Genomic DNA, 21,959 nt, shown 5'->3' with positions numbered 1-21,959 from the left:
TATTCACTGACAACTTTTAAGATGACGTAGTAATAGAAGCGTGAGGAACCACTGGTCAATATGACTAACAATATATTGATACAGCCTGTGTTAATCATATAATCACTAGATGACGCTGTTCTTTCCAACCTGATGTCACGATCCAGACTGACGGCGCTTATTGTCCCGCCCACATTGTCTCGCTACCCAATCACAGATTACGTAGAATTGTTGTCGTACGTGTGTGTTGACACTGTAGCAAAGCAACCGGGAGAGAAGCTAACTGCTAGAAACCAACGTAACAAGGTACTTTTTAAGACACAAAAGCTATTCTGCTTTAGAAATCCACGCAGACGTTAGCATCACTCTTGCGTTTTAATGCCTACCATGCAGTGTTGAAATTTGATCACTAGAAATGCTGGAAACAGCGCGAGGCCTAGCGGCAACCGTTACCTTGCGCTCCCTTATCTGTTAGCATTCTGGCTAGCATGACAGTTGAGCTTAAAGACAAACTTACTCATTTGTTTGTGAGAAATGCCGGTTTAAAGCCCCCAGTTAGACGATGTAATATATGTCCTATTGTTTTTTGCTTTTTGTAATAGTGTGGTGCTGATGTCTGAAGTAATACGCCTTATAGTTGCTTTTTCCGGTGATTTTAGCTTTGCAGCTAACAGGTAAATATAAGGAAATAGAGTTTTGTGGTGTGAGCCTGTCTGTAAATTCCCATTATTTGTATCAGTATTTTACTCACAGATATATTTGAAGACGCTCTGGTATTGCTTTAGGTGTTAATTTTTATCTGACTGATTTTTTTTCTTTCCTAAAATCATAATTTGATCTCTAGGTGGAAAACTATTCGGATTATGTGTTAGTAATAAGTGCGTTAGGAAGGTGAATATTATTAGTGTGCACTAAGAAATGTTGTAGTGGATTATATGTTCCTTTACAAAATATGCCGCTAATTTATTGATTTAATTATCTTGTACTAGAATTTGTAAGAGTTTTATTTAGCATTTTATAAGTTTTAGAAGGATTTTCCATTTGGATAAATAAGTAACAATTCATAGCAATATGTGTCTGAATAGGATGCACTTGAAAGCAAATGTATATATATATTTTTTATCTTGCCATCTGTTAAAATTGTCCGTTTCCAGTTTTAGGACTACAGTACTATGATTGATAAAGTTATTTCTATTAGTTGAACACCCAAGTAATCCTTCAGTCAACTGTGTTTACTGCTTATTCTTGTAGGATCTTGGCAGGTAGAGGGATTTTTTATCACTTTTTTCAAAGTGGTAGTTGTGCATAAATCTCCTTTTGTTAGTTTGAATGTCCTACTCTAAGCTTTTTTTAGTTTTGTAGAACTGGTGTGTCAGGTTTGTATTCTGCCTCACTCTCATACACTTTTGTTTTAAATATTTTACAGCCTTAGTGACCTCTATTGATCAGGAATCTAGCAGAAACAAGGGTATGGAGAGAAAAGGAAGACATGCAATTAATTGAATCTGGAACATCTCCATTGAGGATTTTATCCTATGCATTTTGTGCGCCTTTTAATCTCTGTTTAGAGATCGGCTATCTAATTGAAATCAAAGCTAAATGTAAGTCACCACAGTACATTGTTGTTTGACTCATTCTTAAAATTTGAGGTTTTTAAGCTTCCCCCAACTTTTCTAAAATGCAAAATACTTAAATATACAAAAACTGCCTCCAAATAAGTTGGTTTTATCCCAAAGTGTTTTTGAAAACTTGCTGATTTTTCTGTTTCTTTTGGAGTAATGGAGTTTTGCTCTCTGAGTGGCTTTTCAGGTCGTACAAGTATAGGGAACATTTCACTTCAGCCATGTTATTCACAAAGTCTTTGGTTTTATTCTGGAATTGAGACACACAGTTTGCACTGAAACGTGTTCATGATAGGGACACCAAACCTTTCTTTTTCTGGAACAGTGAGACAGCTGGACACTTCCACTGTGTTTATTTGCTTAAAATTGTTTGACTAGATGAATGTAGCATCTTCAGGCGTCTGGAAATCATACCCAAGGATGAACCGGACTTGTGGAAGTCTGCAATTATCTTTCTGATATGTTCCCTTTATTAGATTGTTATTTTTTTTCTTTTCATGTCGTTCAAGGAATCAGTGTATTTGAGGCGATCCTTTAAATACATTCACATGTTTGCCACCATTTAAATTAAATATAGGGAATCAGAAGCTTGCAAAAGCCATAATGTGTAAAAAATCATCTTTTCTCTGTAAAACCATATTGAGTTATAAACCAGCTTAGTTCAATAAAAAAATATTTCATTAATCCAAAAGGGAAATTGTTATTATTGGCAAACACAAACTGCTATAATTTATTTATGCTTCCTAGGTGGTGTATGAATCTTTATCTGGAAGTCGGTCTATTCAGAAATCTTTATATTTATCTTTAACGTTTGTTACTTTTTGAGCAAGATTATGCATAATAATAATAATGCCATGGATTTAAGTGTTTCTTACTTTTCTGTTGGCTTTTGCTAGAAGAAATTAGCCTCTTATTTTATGGAAAAATGTACTTTGGGGTGAGGGGTTCACATCTACAGGCTGACAGAAATCTCCCGTTTAACGTACTGAATTTTTGGGGGGATGACATTAATTAGAACAAATAAAGGGAACACAAATCTACTTTTTGTTTTGTTTTTGTTTCTGAGACAATCTGAAGAATTAATGCAAAACAAAAACAACAGCTTATAATTGGATGGATAGAAACAGCTGTTAAATTTCCAACATTGTGTTTTTAATGGATTTCTCCATTGCAGTGGACTGGTGTCGACTCCAGTTAAGCTCCCCTCCGTCTGCGGAGCCTATCTCCTCTGAATCAGATACTCCCCACATAGCAGCACTATTTTAACTCTAGTTAATGGTAATAATGCAATGATTATTATTAGTGCGTCCTTCATTAAAATCTACTGTACCTTCTTTTGTCGTCAGTCTCTCATCAGCCTTTTACTTTTTGCTTTGATATGATTATTGTCCTGTTCTGCTGGTTGTTGACCCGTTTCAGCTCCACAATGGAGACATCTGATGTTTGCTCTGAATAAAAAATACTACCACCTTATGAGATCATAAAATAAATTTAATCGGTGCTCACACTTGTTTTTTTTAAAGCCTCAGAATGTGTTTATATGGATCTGATGATCTTCAGAGTTCATTAGTTTTCAAAGGATTACAGAAGAGAGAGATTAACTGCTTCTTATAATAGTTGAGTCTTTTGAAAAGTTTATTAATAAGTATCATGGCTGCAGGATTTTAGGAAAACATGAATATTATGACATTTTGGATTTACACAAATTTCCCTCTGTAGTGTTTTTGTTTTTCATCAGCAACGTCCTCGTCACTCCACATGAGCTTTCTGATTCCCTCACAAAAAAATCTGTATTAATTATAGCTATAAAGGAGAGTGAAAGAAAAGTCTTTCTTAGTGGTCGAATACATTATGGGAGAAGAGAGTTTTAATGCACATGGCACCCAAAATACTATAGCCTTTGAAATGCTGCATCAAAGCAGTCCATTGTAATTGTAATATTACACACATTGATGATGCGATGTGGCTTTTATATTTATTTGAATGTTTTATCAAAGAACTTTCCTTGTTCTGCAGATTTATCGTTCTGTCTTTCGGTAATACCCTTCGGGTTTCGCTTCTTTCATAAATGCATTTGCCTTTGAAATATACCTAGAATATCAAAAAGCGCCTGTTTCTGGGAGAACCCGACAGGTTAATTTTCTTGGTTGCAACATATGTGTAATCATCTGCTCAGTCTGGCCTTCTTTGATGGCGATCCAGAGGGACAACATGTGAAAGATGTGCATGTTTGCATAAAAATGAGCCAGATTTACAATCAGATTTATCATCATCTTTTCTCCTCATGAAGCCCGAGCTGAACAGGAAGCCGAGGAGACGAGTTTCTCTCCGTCTCTCCTTTGCCTTAATTTTAGTAAGTCCCCTGCGGTAATGAAGCCAGTCTGATGCAACTGCATTGATTTTATCAGACATCTGAAATAGTTAGTTTTCATGTGTTTTAGTATCGGAGATCTTAAGCTGGCCAATCAAAGCTAATGCGACACTTCCTCACTTAGCAATCAATTGGAAGGTAGAGAGAGTAGACCTGCACCCATTTGTTATTATATTGTATTATTTTTTTGTATCGGGGATAAATTAAAACATAAAAATCAAACAAGAGGTTACATCTGGGGGAATGTTTTTCTGCTTAATTTCTCATTTGAAGTTGTTTGCTTGAAGCCCAGTTAGATTTATTTCACTACTTCAGTAATTATTCTGCTGTAGCCTTCAGTCCTAAGTGCTCTTGCGGCTTTTTTTTTTTTTGCTGGGAATAAGTTGATGAATATACATGCTCTACTTCACATTCATTACACATGTTGCCCTCAGTGGTGCTGCCACTCTTCTGCTACTTTTGTGGTACTTCAGGTAGTCAGACTGTCAAGTGCTTTGGTCAGGAGTCACAGGCCGTTAGATATTAAAGAAGAGGGATTATTGCTTCTCTGTGTCGATGTCATTTTAACAAGCAAAGAGCGTCTGAGCCTCTTTAAAATTAGATAACGCTGCATGCAGAGGATGTAGAGACTTGAGTCTTTGGCCTGTTTTTCTTGTCCTCATTTGCAAACCAGTAAGGACCTCGCTGGCTCAGGAAAATATGCAGCTTAAATTTTACATTGTGATAACGATATCTTGCATTTAATCTGTATTTCTCGCACTTTTTAAAAAATGTTTTAACTAATATTATAATGGTAAAAATGTCATGTATTCACCTTAACACACTCCAGTCTTCAGAGGTGGGCAGAGTACCCAAAAATTGTACTCAGAGTAAGAGCAGCACTACTTGAACACATTTTTACTCAAGTAAAAGTGAAAAGTAGCCATCCAAGAAATAATTACTCGAGTAAGAGTAAAAAAGTATTTGGTAAAATATTTATTCAAGTACTGAGTAACTGATCAAATTACCAATCATTTAATATTTAAAAATTACATAATGAGACAGAAAAAAATATAAAGTTAAGTGAAAACTTTTGTATTTTAGGGACACAAATGACAATAATTTATACAAGTAATAAAATCAGGGAAAAGAAAATTATTCCAAATCAGTTTTTTTCAATAAAAACCTTATAAAACTTTTTTTAGTTAGGACATGTTTGTTTGTTTAAACATGTGAGTAGAAAATCCAGAAATTTTACTCAAACCAGAATAAAGATACTTAATGAAATTACTCAAGTGAAATTAAAAGTAGAGTGTAGTAAAATTTTACAAAAATTTACTCAGGTAAATGTAATTGAGTAAATGTAACTTGTTACTACCAAACTCTGCCAGTCTTACAGATGGTCAGTGACACAATCTGTTGTCTGATAATCAGCAACTTTCAGGGGAAAAGACTCGTTACAAAAAGTCAAGTGATTATTTATTTTGCGTTTAAGCATTTAATTTGAGCAGGAAGGGCATTCACCTCAACACAAACTAATTTGTTCAACATAATGAATATTTATTATTCCTAATGGCTCAATGAGTCATTGTTAAATTTGTGTCTTGTTCTCAGACCAGTCAGAGGTGTGTGTGTGTGTGTGAGAGAGAGAGACTTTTCAAAGCATTAAATTTGTTTTATTTTAGTTTACTTTGTTCCTGCTATTTAATTTGTAAAGTTAACGATGTTTCAGGTTTCCCACTGAGACCTACGTCTTCTGTTTTGTCAATGTCTTTGTGTTTTCTTAACTTATAGTTGTGTTTAGTGATTTGTTGAGGTGCTTTGCACTTCAGGGCCACCGTAGTTTGGAGTAGGGATGGCCATTTATCGTATCGTTTGTCATTTATCATGATAAGAATTGAATATATTGTTGTCAAAATAAATTAAAATTAATGATATTTTAAAAATACCTGTACCTCTGTATTATGAGGTTATTTTCACAGTTTTTCTTCACTGTTTGATCAATATGTATTCATACATTTTAAAATTATGACTAAATGCAAATCAAGCTCCTTAATGTGATCAGTGTCCTAAAGAAGTGAATTACCAATTCAAATGTTTTCCAAGCGCAGTATTTAGGTTTGTGGGGCTATGATTGGCTAAAATAGTACTAATAAATAGTTCTTATAGTCAGTTTTATTATTATCACAGTAATACAATAAAATGTTATAATATTGCAACATCTTTAGTTGGGGCTTAATTTGGGGTTAGAATGGTTTTCCTTAAATTTCTTATGTATTTAAAACTAGTTCCTCTGTAAAATAACCTGCAGAACATTTTATATTTTATTTATTTTAATCGTTAGTTTTTGGTAAAACACATTGAAATAGTCTCAACAGAAATGGGTATTATTGAGTGAAAGCTAATTAGTGCATATTTTCTTTTTTTTTTTCAAACATCTTCTGCACCAGCTCCTTATTTTGTGTTTTTTTTTCTCCCGTATTGTCTGACCTGCTATTTGTGTCTCATATTACTTATTTCCCTGTCTGCAGATGGAGGTGGAGCAGCTTCTGTCTCTGTCAGGCTCGGCGCTGGCCCAGGCTGTCAGCTCTCTGCTGGAGACTCCTGGCCTCTACGTTTTCTCTGACATCCTGGAACTGCCTAATGTTAGAGAGGTAAACACGTCGACTTTTATATGACAAAAAGAATAAATAATTCTATTTTTATGTCATAGTTTGACTAAAACCAAGTTTTAGTTCCGTTCAAATATCAGAATAAGTATCAAATGTGGCTGAAAGTCAAAATATTTGTGCACACATTCATTTATTTTAACCGAAACCAGCCTCTGAATTTCCAGCATAAAATGTTGCTTATCATAACTGGATATCAATAACATATTAATTATTGCTGTATTTTTTTCAGTCACTCTAAGATGTTCAATCTGACCAACCAGAAAATATTCTGATGGATCTGTTGTTGCAATTTTAGCTCAACGTTTTTATCAAAAACGCCCTGAAACATCTCTGTTGCGCCGTGTATTTATTAAGAATAATTTACCTTGACCTTTCTCACAGTTTTATGATATTAGGTCCGCAAACATCTAAGTATTTTATTAGGATTTTATGTGACAGACTAACAAATATCCACCTTTTCTCTGTTGTACTGCAATTTTTATGCTGTTGTGAATTAACACAAGTATTTTTATGTTTTTAATTTGACTTCTGATGGCAATTTTTTTTATTATTTAGGGGTATTATGCTAAAGCGGGTTGAACGTAAATGCACACCACACTATTCAGTATTTCATTTGTGAACATTGAAAATGAAAATTGTCTACTTTTTTCCTCCACTCTACTTTGTGTTAATCTGTCACATAAAAGCTCCCTAAAATACACTGTGCTTATAGTTCATTGTGTATGAATCCTGTTGCAAATGTTTCATTCTTTTATTAGTTTTGCTACACAGTAAAGTTGTAGAGGATGAAAACAGATGAATGAATGGATAAAATGCCAGTTTTAATATTTGCCAAAGATTTGGGGCACTTTTACGAGCTGAGCAATGAATTTCTGTTTGTCTTCTGCCGGTAAATGACCGTAATGTGGTTTCATGCTGGTAAAATGAAAGACAAGCGTCACTGCAGAAAATTGAAGACGGTATTATGGAAATTAAATGTCTGTGGATTCAGATGTAAAATGTGCAGCTTGATGTTTATTGCATACAGTCAAATAAAACAAATACTGTACCTACAGAGATGTTATGATTGAGACAGATGAAACAAAAGGGGAAATTTTGTGACGGTTCAGTTTAAATAAATATTGTAGAAAAGTGTGTTATATGTTGACCTTTAGCATATTACTTCAAAGATATTTTATAACAATCTCTGTTCTAATCTCTGTTGTTATATTTGCAAAAACTATTTTATTTTTAGATTTTTACCTGCTAAATAACAATAAACTCAGCTCACAGTATTTTAATGAAATAAGCAAAGCAATCAGATTTCTGTAGACAATTATTGTAGAGTTTGAACAGAAAAACAAACAAAAAAACATTTTCAGCTTGATTATCTTTTTCTAGATTTGTTTTTGTGTCTTTTCAGCAATAATAACTTTATATTGTTCAATTTTGCTTTATTACATAGGCGTGAACAAGTCTTAATTGTAGTAAAAGACGCATATTACTAATAAATTACATTAAGTTGAAAACAAAGCCTGGATAAATACTTTGTGTTACAATTTTACAGTTTGAGATTTTTGTTGCCATCAGTGAAAACTCCAAATTTAAGCTATTGTTGAGTTGCGATCAAGGGCCACACAAAATCGTTCAGAGGGCCGCAAATGGCCCTCGGACCACACTTTGGACCACACTGCCATTAGACATTAATAACTGTTTTAAAGTGATGCTCATAACAAAAGAGGAACACTTTAACAGGGTTGATGAAGCACAAAGCTTTGCCTCTGTGAATTGCAGCTTTTATATTAGCAGATAAAATTCGTTTATCTGAATTCCTCCTCATAGATTATCATCCTGTTTCAGTTCCATTTTATCTTTATAACGAGTTGAAAACATGATCTAATTATACGTTTTCCCCTGCATGGAGCTTTCTTCCAGTAAAACAAAGATGTGCTTTCGTTTAGAGGACGTCGTCTTTTGTCTTTTTCTCACAGGCCGAATACCTGATTCATGCATATTCAGCATTCGCCACATCTATGATACGATTATAGGAGTTGAATACATTTTTTCTTTAGGTGGATTTACATTTTAGGTTCACCAGGCAAACACCTGGCGAACCTAAAACAAGCAACCGAGAAGCAATCTAGGACACTCCAGGATAGTTTGTGAGAGGAAAAACCAGATTTAATTCAGATTCCTCCTCCCGCCTGGTCAGTGGTTGGGCAACGGTACCGGAACGATTCGGGCAGAGATCTTAAATCTGCTCCGAATCAAAAGCTCGCCGGGGACACATTTTCCCTTCCATAATAATCCAATCCTCTTTGCACTGAACTGAATCTTTTTAAATATGGAAACTATTCATTTTTATGAGTCCTTTTTCACTTGGCCAGACCTGCTCAGTATGCTTAGATAATACTTATCTCAAATGTAGTCGTCCATTGTGTGCTGCCTCATAATTTTCTCTTTCATCTTCCCTCTGACCCACAGCTGGAGAATGGCCCTCATGCGCCGGTGTATCAGCTGCTGAACCTCTTTGCCTATGGAACCTACTGCGACTACAAAGGTACTGCAGCGGCAGCACTATGTAAATAAGTAATAGAGTCGCCCTGCAACTCTTTTATGAAGCTCTATTTCTCCTTAGCAAGGCAGACACTTAAACAGGGAGGTTTTGAAATCTTTCAAGTGAAGACCTGGAGGTTGTTTATTAACTGTAAAATAACACTTTCATTTCTTTAGGCGAGTGCTCCTATTATCAGATAATTGTCTGTCACAGCAAGGCTGGTACAAACGAGCTGTCTAATTTAATCTGGTGGGACTTAATTTGTCCTCTGCACAAAGTATTATGAGCAAGAAGTGAGATCTTAATAAATATGTTTAATTGAACGTTGAAAATGATCCAACGGGAAAAACTACACAGCCTACTTTGCTGCCCCCGCCTTCTGGGTCACGCTGTAAGGAAGTAAATTTACTTTCATAAGGCCGTGTGGTGGAGCTGTCAGAGCTGTTATCTCTAGAGGGTCTGAGTCCTACTCCCAGGGGAGCAAAGTCTGCCGGAGAGACGGTCACTGGAGTCAAATCTGCTCCAGACGCTTTCCCAGCTCTGTTCTTTGACTGCTTAAAAGTTCAACACTTTCCTGATAGTTCCTGGTATTAAGCAGTTATATTTCTTGATTGTTTAGGTGTTTTAAAGTGATAATGATCAGCTTGATCAGCCCTTACTGGTCAAAAATAATTTTAAAAAAAATCCAATGTTTTTATGATCAGTGATTGAAACATACCTGATTCTTTTCAGCTTGTAGCATCAACACTCTTCAGTGTAGATGTTACACATGGGAGAAAAAATAAAGATAGCCACGTTCAACTTTAGTGAGATGTTTAAGGAAGTTTTCACACCTGATAGTCCAGTTGACTCGGTTGACTGGGGATCAAAATAGGATGGTGCTGGAAACCTTTGAAAACTTACCTTGAAAATGCTTGAAGGGTGCTTGAATTTTACTGTGGGGAAACCCTGAGTGCTGGACATGGTTGGTAACATTACTCTGGTCGGCTGTGACTTATAAACAATGCCTAATTGGTACCAAGGTGCTAAGAAAATATCCATAACACCAATAAAGGTCAACTCCAGTTTAGTATTGGAACAAATTGACACATAGCTGATGATAAATACACTTTTTAAATATTATTTTTAGAAGGAGATCATAAATGGAAAATGTTCGGCACAACATAAAGTATTTTTTCTTTCATTAGCCACATTTTTTTCCTTCTATTTTCAGTGAACATTTTACTTCTATTTTTTTTTACTTCTACTTTCAGTACAACAGCCTTGGACTACCAATCATTAAACCTGGTTAAGATTTTAGAAGAAAGTTCTAGTCTAATCTCTAGCCTGAGGTCAGGCTCAGACTAGAGATTAGACTAGAAACAAAGAAAAAACATTCGACCAAAAAAGTTAGAAACCAACATCTAAGACTGTTTTTAGGACCTATAATAAATTCTTGTTTACTATTTTGTTTCGTGGAAACATTGCATGTTTAAAGTAGGAGTGCACCGATTGCAGTTTTCTGGTTGATCGCTGATCATCGATCTTTAAAAAGCCTGACCTGCCGATTCCGATTTCAGCCGATACCCAATTGTTTTTGCCTGAAATGTTTATAAACAGCAATAAAGTTACTGATTTGGCAGCAGTCAAGTCACTATTATTAACTGCAAACGTGCAGACATGACCTGGTGGGTCAAATCTCTCTAATGAGAGAGCAGAAGAGGACAGTGGCTGATTTTTAGGGGAATAAGATCAGCTTATATCTCCCAAAAATACGGAAATCGGCACCAATAAATTGGCTAGCCAATAAGTCTGCGCACCCTTTCACAAAAATGGAAGATTGAAAATGGAATAATTTTGCATTTTTAGCAGGAAAAAAAATTTTTCAGTTTTTGTTTTGATAATTTTAGCCAACAGTGCAAATAATTTGTACACCACTGCTTTAATGTGTTGAGTCACTGGCTCATGATCAGCTTACTGGCTCTTTGAGTTAATAAACCGTTGAACAGGTGTACCTAATAAAGTGGCTGGTGAGTGTATTTAACGGTCAAAGCTACTCTTACTCTTGTTAATTTTCCTCCCTGTTTGTCAATCATTCTTTGTTTTCCTCTGCTGCAGAGAGAGCGGCGTCTCTTCCAGAGCTGACTCCAGCTCAGAGAAACAAACTCCGTCATCTGTCCATCATCAGCCTGGCTTCCAACCTCAAGGTTCATTATTTCTCTTCTTTTAGTTTCAACATTGAAGTACAGATAATAAATGTTCTTCTGCCACTGCATCACTGCAGGCTTTAAATAGTGAGCTCCTACATCAATAATATATCGACATCGCTGCTTTTAAATATGACTTTACTTTTTTATTCTGACTGATAATCAATCCCTGTAAAGTTCATGTGAGGTTGCTTTTGATTGTAAGCCCGTGGCTGCGTTTGCATCAGCCAACTTAGCAACAAATACACAAATAAGCATCAAGGTTTCTTTCCAAATCTTGAGGCTCTTCCTTTGGCTTGCTTCTAAATTTTTTATAGAACAAGAAACTATGTTTGAAATCATCTTTTCTTTGGACTTTCCAACTACGCTTCACCTTTTATTTATGCCCTTTTCTTTCTCGGCTCCTGTTGAATAATTGATTCATTATCCTGGTTAACACAGTCTTTTTTTTTTACTCCGTTAGCTCTTTCTCCATTTCCGTTAGCATCACTCCTTCTTCTCCTGCCCTCTGTTTTGTGTCACTGCTTCCTCTGCATGCAGCCTTGAAATCTCCTAATTGCCAATAAAAAAAAAAACAGTGAGATTTTAAACTGCTTTCATCGTCCGACAGCAGCAGCATTCAAGCAAATGAGCATTTAAACCGGAATTTGGTCTCTGAAAACCACTTATGTACCATCAGAGTTGCTGCCAGTTTACATAGAGTTGAGAATATGAAGGTTTAAGCTGCTTTATTTCCCCTCAGTGCCTGCCATATTCGCTGCTGCTGCAGCAGCTCGAGCTGAAGAATGTGCGGGAGCTGGAAGACCTGCTGATCGAGGCCGTCTACTGCGACATCATCCAGGGGAAACTGGACCAGAGGAACCAGCAGGTGGAGGTGGACTGCAGCGTCGGCCGCGATCTCGGCCCCAACGAGCTCCCAAACATAATCAACACACTGCAGGAGTGGTCAGTACCAACCGTATTCATCCTCTGTAGCTGCGTTTCCATTGACCATATAATGGCACAAATTGGAATTATGAAAATAAATGGAAACACTCCAATTTTGATCTGAGTTTCCCTCAACAATTTAGGTGTTTTTTACTGTTTACAGTAATATTATAAATAAGAGAGAGAGTGTATTAGCTGCTGCAACACCCAGACTGTCTGTAGCTGCATTTCCATTGACCATATAATTTTTGCATATTGAAATTACGAAAATAAATTTGCTTAATAGAAACAAGCCAATTTTGACAAAAGTAAATTTTTCAATAAAAAAGTTTTTGTGTTTGGATGAGGTGGTTTGTTCAGCATTATTTTAGTGTATTTAACAAAACTGGAATGAAAACACTTTTTTCTCATCACGAGTCACATGATCAACAACGTCATTTCTGTCAACTACTGACAGAAATGACGAAGAGGACGACAGGAAGTGGTAGGAGGACGATGGCGTGGCATTCTTTTTAACGATTTATTCACATCAGAGCTGGACAATAAATTGATAATAATATATATTGCGATAGACACGTGATCAATATCAATAGTTAATACGTATGATAGAATATTCAATAATTTTACTGAACTCTGATCCAGAACCACACTGCATTCTGGGTAATGTAAGCAAAGGAAGGACTTTGGCGGCTCAAAATCTCCAGGTCAGCTAAGCAAGGTTGGTGAGATCAGCTAACTCACTCGCTCTTTGGTTACCTATCAACAACCTGCTGAGTAACTTGTGGTTGCCTAGCAACAATCTGTTAAGTAACTTGCGCAGCAGCAGTTTAAGGTTCTGCCACTGTTCCCCATGACTGCTTAAGAATAAAAAACCACGAGGTCACAATAACAGTTTGGCAATATCTCAGATATTTGAAACAAAAAGCTATTCAATAACTATTGATATTGACCGATATGAAATGCTTATATTGTGATACGCCTTACTTCATGTGTGATTTTAATTACGTTTCTGATTTAATGGAAACACCGCAATTGCGAAATAATTTTTTTTTGACAATCAGTCAAGTTTATTTGTACAGCACATTTTAGCAACACAGCAGTTCAAAGTTCTTTACATCGTGAAAACATAAAAACATCATAAACAAATAATAAAGTCAACAGTTGTGAAAACCAATAACAGACATTACATACGGTTGATAAATACGGTGAAATCATCCAATACACATCAGATATGTTGGTCAGTGTTCCACTTATTATGGTTCAAAAGCAACGCTAAACATCAACACTAGCAGCAAGCATTAGTGGAATATCAACAAAGGCTGCGTTCACACTGCAGCCTGAAGTGACCCAATTCTGATTTTTATTTTTTTGACGTAATGCAACTTGTATCCGATCTTTTCAGGACAGTCTGAACAACACAAGTCGGACTCTGTTCGGATGCGACCCATATCCGATACGTATCTGATTCAAATGCAGCCTAACGTTCAGGTCGCATTCATCCAAACTGAACGTCACTGATACTCAACAAATCTCACTCATCTGCGCCCTGATGCGCACAAGCAGGAAGAAAAACAACCACCATGACGGACTATATGAGGATTAAGTTATTGATATGCTGCTCCGGTCAGAAAACAACTTCACATGCTCCACCGTTAGCCTCCATGTTTACTTCCGCAAACACCGCGCACTTCTTCTTTTATGGCGGTTGGCTGAACACCGCCATAGAGCATGTCCCGCATGCTCTACTGCGCATGGGGGACAGTTTCAGTTCAGACTGCAGAACACATCCAGGTCACATGTGTGGCAGTGTGAACGGCCCCGGCAAAAGAATCCGATTTGAGAAAAAATTGGAATTGGGCCATTTCAGTCTGTAGTGTGAACGCAGCCAAAGTTTTGTTCTCATTGCTAATATAAGCTCGGTTTTCTGACCGGCGTTCCTCCGTCTTTCTGTGGCTCTCAGGTGTACAGGCTGTGAGGCGGTTCTGTGCGGTATCGAGGAGCAGGTCTCGAGGGCGAACCAGTACAGAGAGAACCAGCTAAAGGTTAAAGTCCAAGTGGAAACAGAGGTTTGTCCTTCATTACTTTACCCCGCAGTTCTGTTTTTCTCAGGGAGAATAAATGTCTTTCTTCTTCAACATTTATTTTTCGCCCCTGGCTGTCTTTGTTATTTCAGTTTTCTCGTTGCTGCATATCTCCATCCCCCCTCCTCCCCCATCTGTTGGCTTTAATAATCCCAGTTTATACTGGCTGAACGATTCCTCTCTGTTCCACTTCCAGTCTAAGCAACAGAGTGTTTATTTATAATGAAAAACATGAGCTTCTGCTACACATGAGAAAAAAATACAGAGGGATATATGTAATTTTTTCCCCCAGAATATTGCGTTCTCAGCTTTCACATTTATTTTAATGATTTGAAGCCATTTGCATTTTTACTTTCCTGTTGTTCCCTGAGGTCTAACACAAATACAGCAGACAGGTACTGACACACCAGTCTGTTTTCATTTCAAGTCTTTTATTTTAACAGTGAATTCACAGGAGACGTACAATGTCTCATAAAGGCAATAATACCAACGAACTGCTTCTCATTTCTTTCAGGTTCCTGCTACAAATTTCAGTGTATGTTATCGGGGTTTATGTTCTGAATGAACATGAATTTCTGCGTATTTGTAACATGAAAAGAAAAGAATGCATAGTTGTTGTTTTGCTTTTGAATAAACTTAAAAGTGTGGTGTGTACTTATACTTTCATAGCCCTGAAAAGATCTGGTACCTTTATTTGCAAAACTGAAGATTTGTGGCTGCATGCAAAACGCTGCGGGGTAGAAAAACTACCTGAAAACATCATTTCTACAGAGAAATGTGGTGGCGGCAGCATCATGCTGTTTGGATGGTTTTCTTCTGGTCAGGGTTGATGTGAAGCATCAGAGCAGCCAGTGCTACATTAGATGATTTATTTCAAAAGCTCTAAATAAAATCTGTGGAACAACTTAAAATTCAATACAATTGCACGCTGTGAATATTTTATTTTAAAAAACATTGGAAAATACAAGTTTTTTTTCTTCCACTTCGCAATGATGTGACACTTTGTGTTTGTCACATTAATTTGAAAAGTATGAATATGACTATGAATAAATCTAAATGGTACTGCATGATTGGTACAATATATTAAAAAAAAAAAAACATTTAGAGTTTATATAAATGAATCTTTCTACAGTGGATGAGCTCAGTTAGTCTAAAAAGTGCAGCAGTGGGACATATTAAAGGTGTGATTGTGTTTACTGTTGACTCAGTTGCAATCATCTCTTACCTGTTAATGACCTGTTGTTTACGTAAATATACACATCAGTGTCTGACACAAACACCACCACATATAATCACTAAGTACTTTAGTACAATTAGTCTTAATTCCCTTCTTATTCACTGCTTTTTAAAAATTCTTTTTTGATGAGAGTTTCCATTGCCCATGTAAAACTGAGGAAGTGATCCATCTCACTGCTATATTACGTCTTTGTTTTGCTCACAGAGTAGCATGACCTTTCAACAGGCTGCAAAATATATCTGTTTATGCTCAATAAAGTGTAAAAGTCAGGTGTTGAGAGCTGTTTCTTATGTAAAATCAACTTTCTTTGAGCTTCACATCATGCTATAATGTTATTCACTCATCAAAAACACACCTGGATTGTTTCCTTGATTCTTTCATGCATGTTTGAGAAATCTTTTAATCTCCACGGCAACCATTCAGCTGTGCAAAACATTTGGCTGGACTTAGCCGCGCCTTCGAGGTGCAGCTCCTCCTCTGAGCTGCGGTTTCCAAACTTCCAAGTGTCCCTCTCAGCTCCTTCAGATTAGCCACCAGCAGTTAGCAAACACCTGGTGGAACTGCACATCTTATTATACGAGCTAAAGGGTTAATGGAGGAGCCATGCTGTGAGTTTTTAAAGAGACAGAGGCCCAATTTCAAGGTCAATTTTCTTTTCAATTCTAATTCAAAATATTTTCTTGATCCCAAAAAGAAATTAAATAATTTCAAGTCATATTTGATATATATGGAGTTTTTATAACAACTGAAGTTAACGTAGTGTTTTAAAATGATTCTATAACTCTTCCTGATCAGGTGAGGTTTTTTCTCCCTGTGGGAAGCTTAATGCCAGCATGAGAAGAGTAAACATAGTTGTATTTCGCAGTTTTTCACTGCTGTTCACAGACCGAGTTCATCTTGTCAGGCGTGTTTGCCTTTCGGTAAGTTCATGAAATCCCAGGTGTGCCTTTTTGTCTGCAAAAACAAAAAATTAATTTTCAGGGTTTGATTCACTTTACTCAAGGTGATGGCAGAAGTTTGTCTCTTTATTGTTTAGCTGAGGGCTGAAAATATGTGATTAATGATCGTATATAATAAACTCTACAGACGGAAACTTGCCGTCACTGTATAAACAAATCCATCCCCATCAGAAAACTAAAAATACTTGGGACTGTTGATGCTTTTCAGGCTGCTAGTGAGCAGCTTCGTCTGCAGCGGCGATTTGGTGGATGTTGAAGCTGTTTAGGTTTCACAGGTGACAAAAGAGCCTTTATTCCATCCAGCTTCGTTTTAGTCGCCTAATGACTTGACCGTCTTACCACGTCTTTAACGTTTATGCCGCATTAAACTAATGTCACCAACTAAATCACAGGCACAGAGTTTAAAGCAATTACTGCTGTCCAGGGATAATTTTGTGATTTACTTATATATACAACTAAAGTTTTCAAAGATAGAAGTTGGATTCTTAAATAATTTACAAATTTAATATGATACAGTTTATGCTCGGGGTGTCCAAAGTGTGGTCCGGGGGCCATTTGCGGCTCTCTGAAGGATTTTGGGCGGCCGCCTGAGCTTTTTTAATACAAAATATTTTCTTTAAAACATATTAGGTACAAAAATAGATTCTCACATTTTTATATATATATATAAAGTTTAATTGAGTAATTAAAACCACAGACATTTATCAAGTCAACCCACAAAATGTAGAAACTGACTGAACATGCAATCATGTAAAACCTTTTGTGATCCATTTTCTACAACAATGTAAACATTTTGCTCCTTTTTATAAAGTGTAATTTTTTATTTATTATTGAGCAGATATAATAAAAGAAAACACAAAAAGTTTTTTTTTAAAAAACGTTCTTTCCCTTTATGACTTCCAGAACATCTGGACACCACTGGTCTGCGCTAAACAAGGTTCTCAGGGGATTCAGAGGATAAACTGGCCCACAGCATCACAAGTCCTCCACCATATTTAACAGTTTTCTTCATGTTTATCATCTCCTTTAGTGTTTGTTGCTCTAAAACCTCATGTTTCATCTTACTGTCTGTAGGGACAAACTAAAAATGTCTCCTTGTCCAGCCTGGTGGCCAAGCAAAATGGACCTCAAGTCACTGATTACTAATAAATCATAGAAACTCTGAGTTACAAAATGTAAATATAAATTAGAAATGTCAGTTTTAGATTTATTTCAAATGGTCTCAATGTTTGTCTCACCAGTGGTTTTACTAAAAAACAAAATTACTTTTTCCTCTAGAGCTGTGGTGTCCAAACGTTTTGCCCCAAAACTGGCAAATTTCTATTATTTGTTGGGACAAAATTTATTATTCTGAAAATGCATAAATCAGTCAAATTCTGTGTTAGCTAAACTTTTTATGAAATCTGTATGTAAAAATGGAAAAGACAATTTCCAAATTATTTGGATCATAGGTTGTTTTCTATTTTATTAGCCTGTCTTGACTTGTGGTCCGGGGCCGAACAAAATCATTTCCAGAGCCACAATTGGCCCCCGGGCCACACTTTGGACACCCTCGCTCCACAGAATAAAATTTCTGCTGATGTAACGGATTCTTGTTTTCTTCTTCCATCAGGTGTCAAACCTACAAAAGACGTTAAAGGCCACCGCTGCGTCTCCGTCCTCAGGCCCCGCCCCCGCCGGAGCAGCGTCCAATCAGGATGCAGATCAGCCAGCCGAGCCTCGGGACCCCGCCTCCTCTCAGGAACCACGACAGCCGGGCAAGAAGGCTTCAAAGGTCAAAGGGTGAGTGCTCTGACGTCAGGTTGCTTGCTTTATTTCGACTGGCAGCCTAATAATTAAAACATCTGAGTTTTTATAGATTTAAAGTGCATCTTTTCTCCCAAAGCTTCACAAATTGAACATGAGCAGAGTGTTGATGTTTTACTCAGAACAAACTCACTTCTGTCTTTTCAATCAAGTCTCGTTCTTTTTATTGTTACAGTTCAGAAAACTGGAACAAAAAGCAGCATGTGGTGTTTTTTAAAATTTCATTAAATATCTCTTTATTGAGATTTATCCATGCGTTCTTTTGTTTTGACTCTAATACGTCTCTTCTTTTGTCAGGCATAAAGCACAGAACAACAACGAAGATCAAACCAAGCACTAAATTAAAGCGATCAGTTTAGAAAAACAAATCCCCAAAAGAATCCAGTTCTATTTTTTTTTTTAAAAACAGTAAAAATAGAGCTGGTGATTGAAGTGTGTGTGCATGAACTACTTTTGTTATCAGATACTCACCAGTGTTTCTGCAGTTCCAGTATAACCCCGTTCCCCTGCTCTGCCTCCATCCAGCCGTATTACCGACGGCTAATTTCACATCCGTCCCGAATTGTAAAATGTCACTGGATACACAAAGAGCCGTTTCTCCCTCTGGTGATCAGCCGCTGTTTATGTTTGCCTGCTGAACAGAAAGCCGGCTGCTAACATTTGGGCGAAACACAAGAGCCCTCCCTGTAATTTCCATCTTCGGAGCTTCATTCAATCGGAGAGCCACTCTGCGTTTTCACATCCAAATTAATGATAGCTTAACCTCAATCCTCCAATTTAAATAACTTTTAAACCTTCTTTTTTTGAAGTAAATCCATAATTCAGTGGTTATAATTAAACATTTTACTAGCCAGATTTTATATTAATCCTCTCAGATCCACTCCAGTTAAGGCTGTAGTGTGTAACTTTTATTAAAATATGTTTTTACATTTTAGTTAAAACCATCTTGTGACGGTTTATGAGACAAATAATCCGTGAAAAGATCAATTTCCAACCTCTTCCCTGAGCTACTACTGCTGTCTGAATAAACGCACCTCTCCAGACAAAAAAAACAACCAATCAGAGCCAGTAGGCGAGTCTTAGAGCTGCCAATCAACCCTCAGTATGCGCTGCTAAATGTGCTGATGATCCACAAACAACTCACCGTCACGTTAAACTGTTTATCTACAGTTATTGGTGGCTAAACTAACTAAACTGAGCATTTACAACAGGCTATGCTACCTGCAGCGCCAGGTGAGATTGTGATTGACAGCGCTAAGGCCCGTCTCCTTGCTCTGATTGATTGTTTCTAGTTCCCACTGGGAGAACACAGATGAGCTCAGGTTTTTCACAGATTATTTGTCTCATGTTGTCACAACATGGTGGCATTTTCAACAAACAAATAAAAAAGTATTTTTTATAAAAGTGACACGCTGCAGCTTTAAAGCAGATTGAATATTGATGGGGAATATTTTAGCATCTTTGCATCCAGGTTGCATCAGTTCTGCTGCTTTCCTCCCCCTTAAAAGCAGAATTATATAAATAATCCTGAAACTAAGCATCAACTCGGTGAGTTTTGTTTTAATTGGCTGTGTCCCAAACAGGCTGCGTGGGAGCGGAAAGATCTGGTCCAAGTCCAACTGAGGCGGAGGGATTGGGATGGGAGGACGGCCGCACTGATGGACACTCGCTAATTTACGGCTCGTTGGCACGTTGACGGACGGACGGACACATACCTAAAAACGATGCGAGCCATTCTTCCTGGAGAGCAGCCACACACCTTCGCTGGAAATTCTTGTCAACAAACAAAACGCCTGCGGGGCGATCGAAGCAGGGGTGTGGTCCGCTTCTGCACAGACTCTCGGTGTAAATAAACGCACTTGTAACACACGAGGACAGAACCGTCTGCAGTAGGAATCAGTTGCCTTTGACCGGAAACAGGATCCGTGTGTTTAAAGGTGTTCGTTCATCTGTGTCGTTTGGTTCAGATTAATTTTCAGCTGATTTGTTTTTTTTCTTTCTCTCTGCTGGGTTGAAAACTTGTATAAGAATCAGAATATAAGTTGTCGGGAAATAAAACGGCTCACTATTCATCTCGGCTGGCTTATTAATGTCACTTCTTTTATTAAATGTGCCTCTCTGGAGGCCCAGCTACTAAATGTTAACTCGCAGAAGGGGGGCTCCCCGTTTAGAGGTCAAGTCGTTAATTAGGGCGTGTCCCCAACGGGATTAATGCGTTATAGAGCCGAGGCTTCCCCTGTGCACCAGCAGCGCCTGCAGACACCAGTACGGCAAGCCCATTCGGATTTTATAGCAGTATGTTTGGCCCACAGCCTCCGTTTCTGTCTCTGAGTTGCTGCCACTCTTCTTTGTACCTCCATCACGATCAGATTGCCTCCATCACGCCGCCGCCGCGTCCGTCTCTCCTCTCCTCTTCGTCCTCCCTTCATCCTGCGTGACGTTAATGACGGCAAATGGCTGACCAGCGGTGACAAGAAACCAGACGGGGAAATTATCCTGTTCCATTTAACCCGCCATCTTCCTAAATTCCCCCTTCCCTCCGTCATCCTGCCTCACCTCTATAAATAGACGTGTTAATTTCAGTCGGTGTGTCGGGCTTCATTTTTTTTTTTTTTTCACGACAGTGGAGCTGTGACTTTTAGCAGCTGTGCACCTCTAGAGGTGTCTGAGTGGGAGAGGATGCTGGAGAATCGGGTTTGACCTGCACCTCCACGCTCATCCTGGTCACACATTGAAGCTGAATTTCTTCACACCGCGACAAAAAAATTTCAAAATATTTCATCAGAATTTTATGATAGGAGTTATGAAGCGACTGAATTATTTTTAGATGTAAAAATCAAAAAGGGGTGACGTTTTTCGCCCTCCGCTGATCAACACTAAAGTTTTTATCTAAAGACAAAAACTTTGATTCCTTGAGCTCAGTGAACATCAGTTTTCAAGTCTTACCACAGATTCTTAGTTGGATTAAAGTTTGGACTTTAACTAAGTCACTCTAACACATAGACATGCTTTGATCTAACAGACTTTCAACTGCAGGAAGATTAATCTCTCTCTGTGTCTGAGTTTTTTGGTAATTGGAGGTTCCCACCAGAAACCAGTCAGGGGGAAAAGTAGTTTGATTTAAAAAAGAGAGAAAAAAACCCAAACTTTTTCTTTGTAATCAAAAACAGCAGAAATTTGAAATTTGGTTTTAATTCACAACAAAGAAAAAGAAAAATGCACCTTTTTAAATTAAAAATGCTAAACACTGAACTAAAACACAAGTGTTTCAACTTTTTGGTGATCAAAAAGAGAAACCAGAATTAAAATGTTTTTCATTCTTTTTCTGTTCGTATTTAAAAAGAAATAATTGTATTCTTCCATCTTCAGCACATTAAATCCATTAAATTACAGTAATTGTTTTACTGACAGGCAATTTAATAGAAAACTCAAACTTTTAGGCATTCATTTTTATTCTTTTAATGTACAGAAGAAAAAACGGCGCCCCCTACAGTCAGCACACAATAAGTCAGAATAGATTCCCATAGAAGCGGCTTTAAAACGAGAATAAAACAAATAATTTCTTTGCTGTTTTGCTTCATATTTCTGGTTCCTGATTAATTAT

The 21,959-nt window shown here is 37.2% G+C and overlaps 1 protein-coding gene across 2 annotated transcripts; it reads left to right on the top strand.

Annotated features, from left to right (window-relative positions):
- Nucleotides 1-154: 154 nt before the first annotated feature.
- Nucleotides 155-20,427, top strand: cops7a (COP9 constitutive photomorphogenic homolog subunit 7A). 2 transcript variants are annotated; one of them, XM_028013680.1, is made up of 8 exons: nucleotides 155-285; nucleotides 6,483-6,605; nucleotides 9,087-9,162; nucleotides 11,257-11,345; nucleotides 12,088-12,290; nucleotides 14,233-14,338; nucleotides 18,162-18,331; nucleotides 19,939-20,427. In XM_028013680.1, exons 2-8 carry the CDS (start codon nucleotides 6,483-6,485, stop codon nucleotides 19,976-19,978), a joined length of 807 nt encoding a protein of 268 aa, XP_027869481.1. In that variant the 5' UTR covers nucleotides 155-285; the 3' UTR covers nucleotides 19,979-20,427. The 2 variants fall into 2 exon arrangements, with proteins under 2 accessions (XP_027869481.1, XP_027869479.1); XM_028013678.1 differs by lacking the exon at nucleotides 19,939-20,427 and adding an exon at nucleotides 18,653-19,442.
- The last annotated feature ends 1,532 nt before the right edge of the window (nucleotides 20,428-21,959 follow it).

This window comes from Xiphophorus couchianus, chromosome 3 (genome assembly GCF_001444195.1).
Source record: "Xiphophorus couchianus chromosome 3, X_couchianus-1.0, whole genome shotgun sequence".
Lineage (NCBI taxonomy): Eukaryota > Metazoa > Chordata > Actinopteri > Cyprinodontiformes > Poeciliidae > Xiphophorus > Xiphophorus couchianus.
Note: the sequence above shows the minus strand (reverse complement) of the source record. Positions and strands in the feature narration are given on the sequence as shown.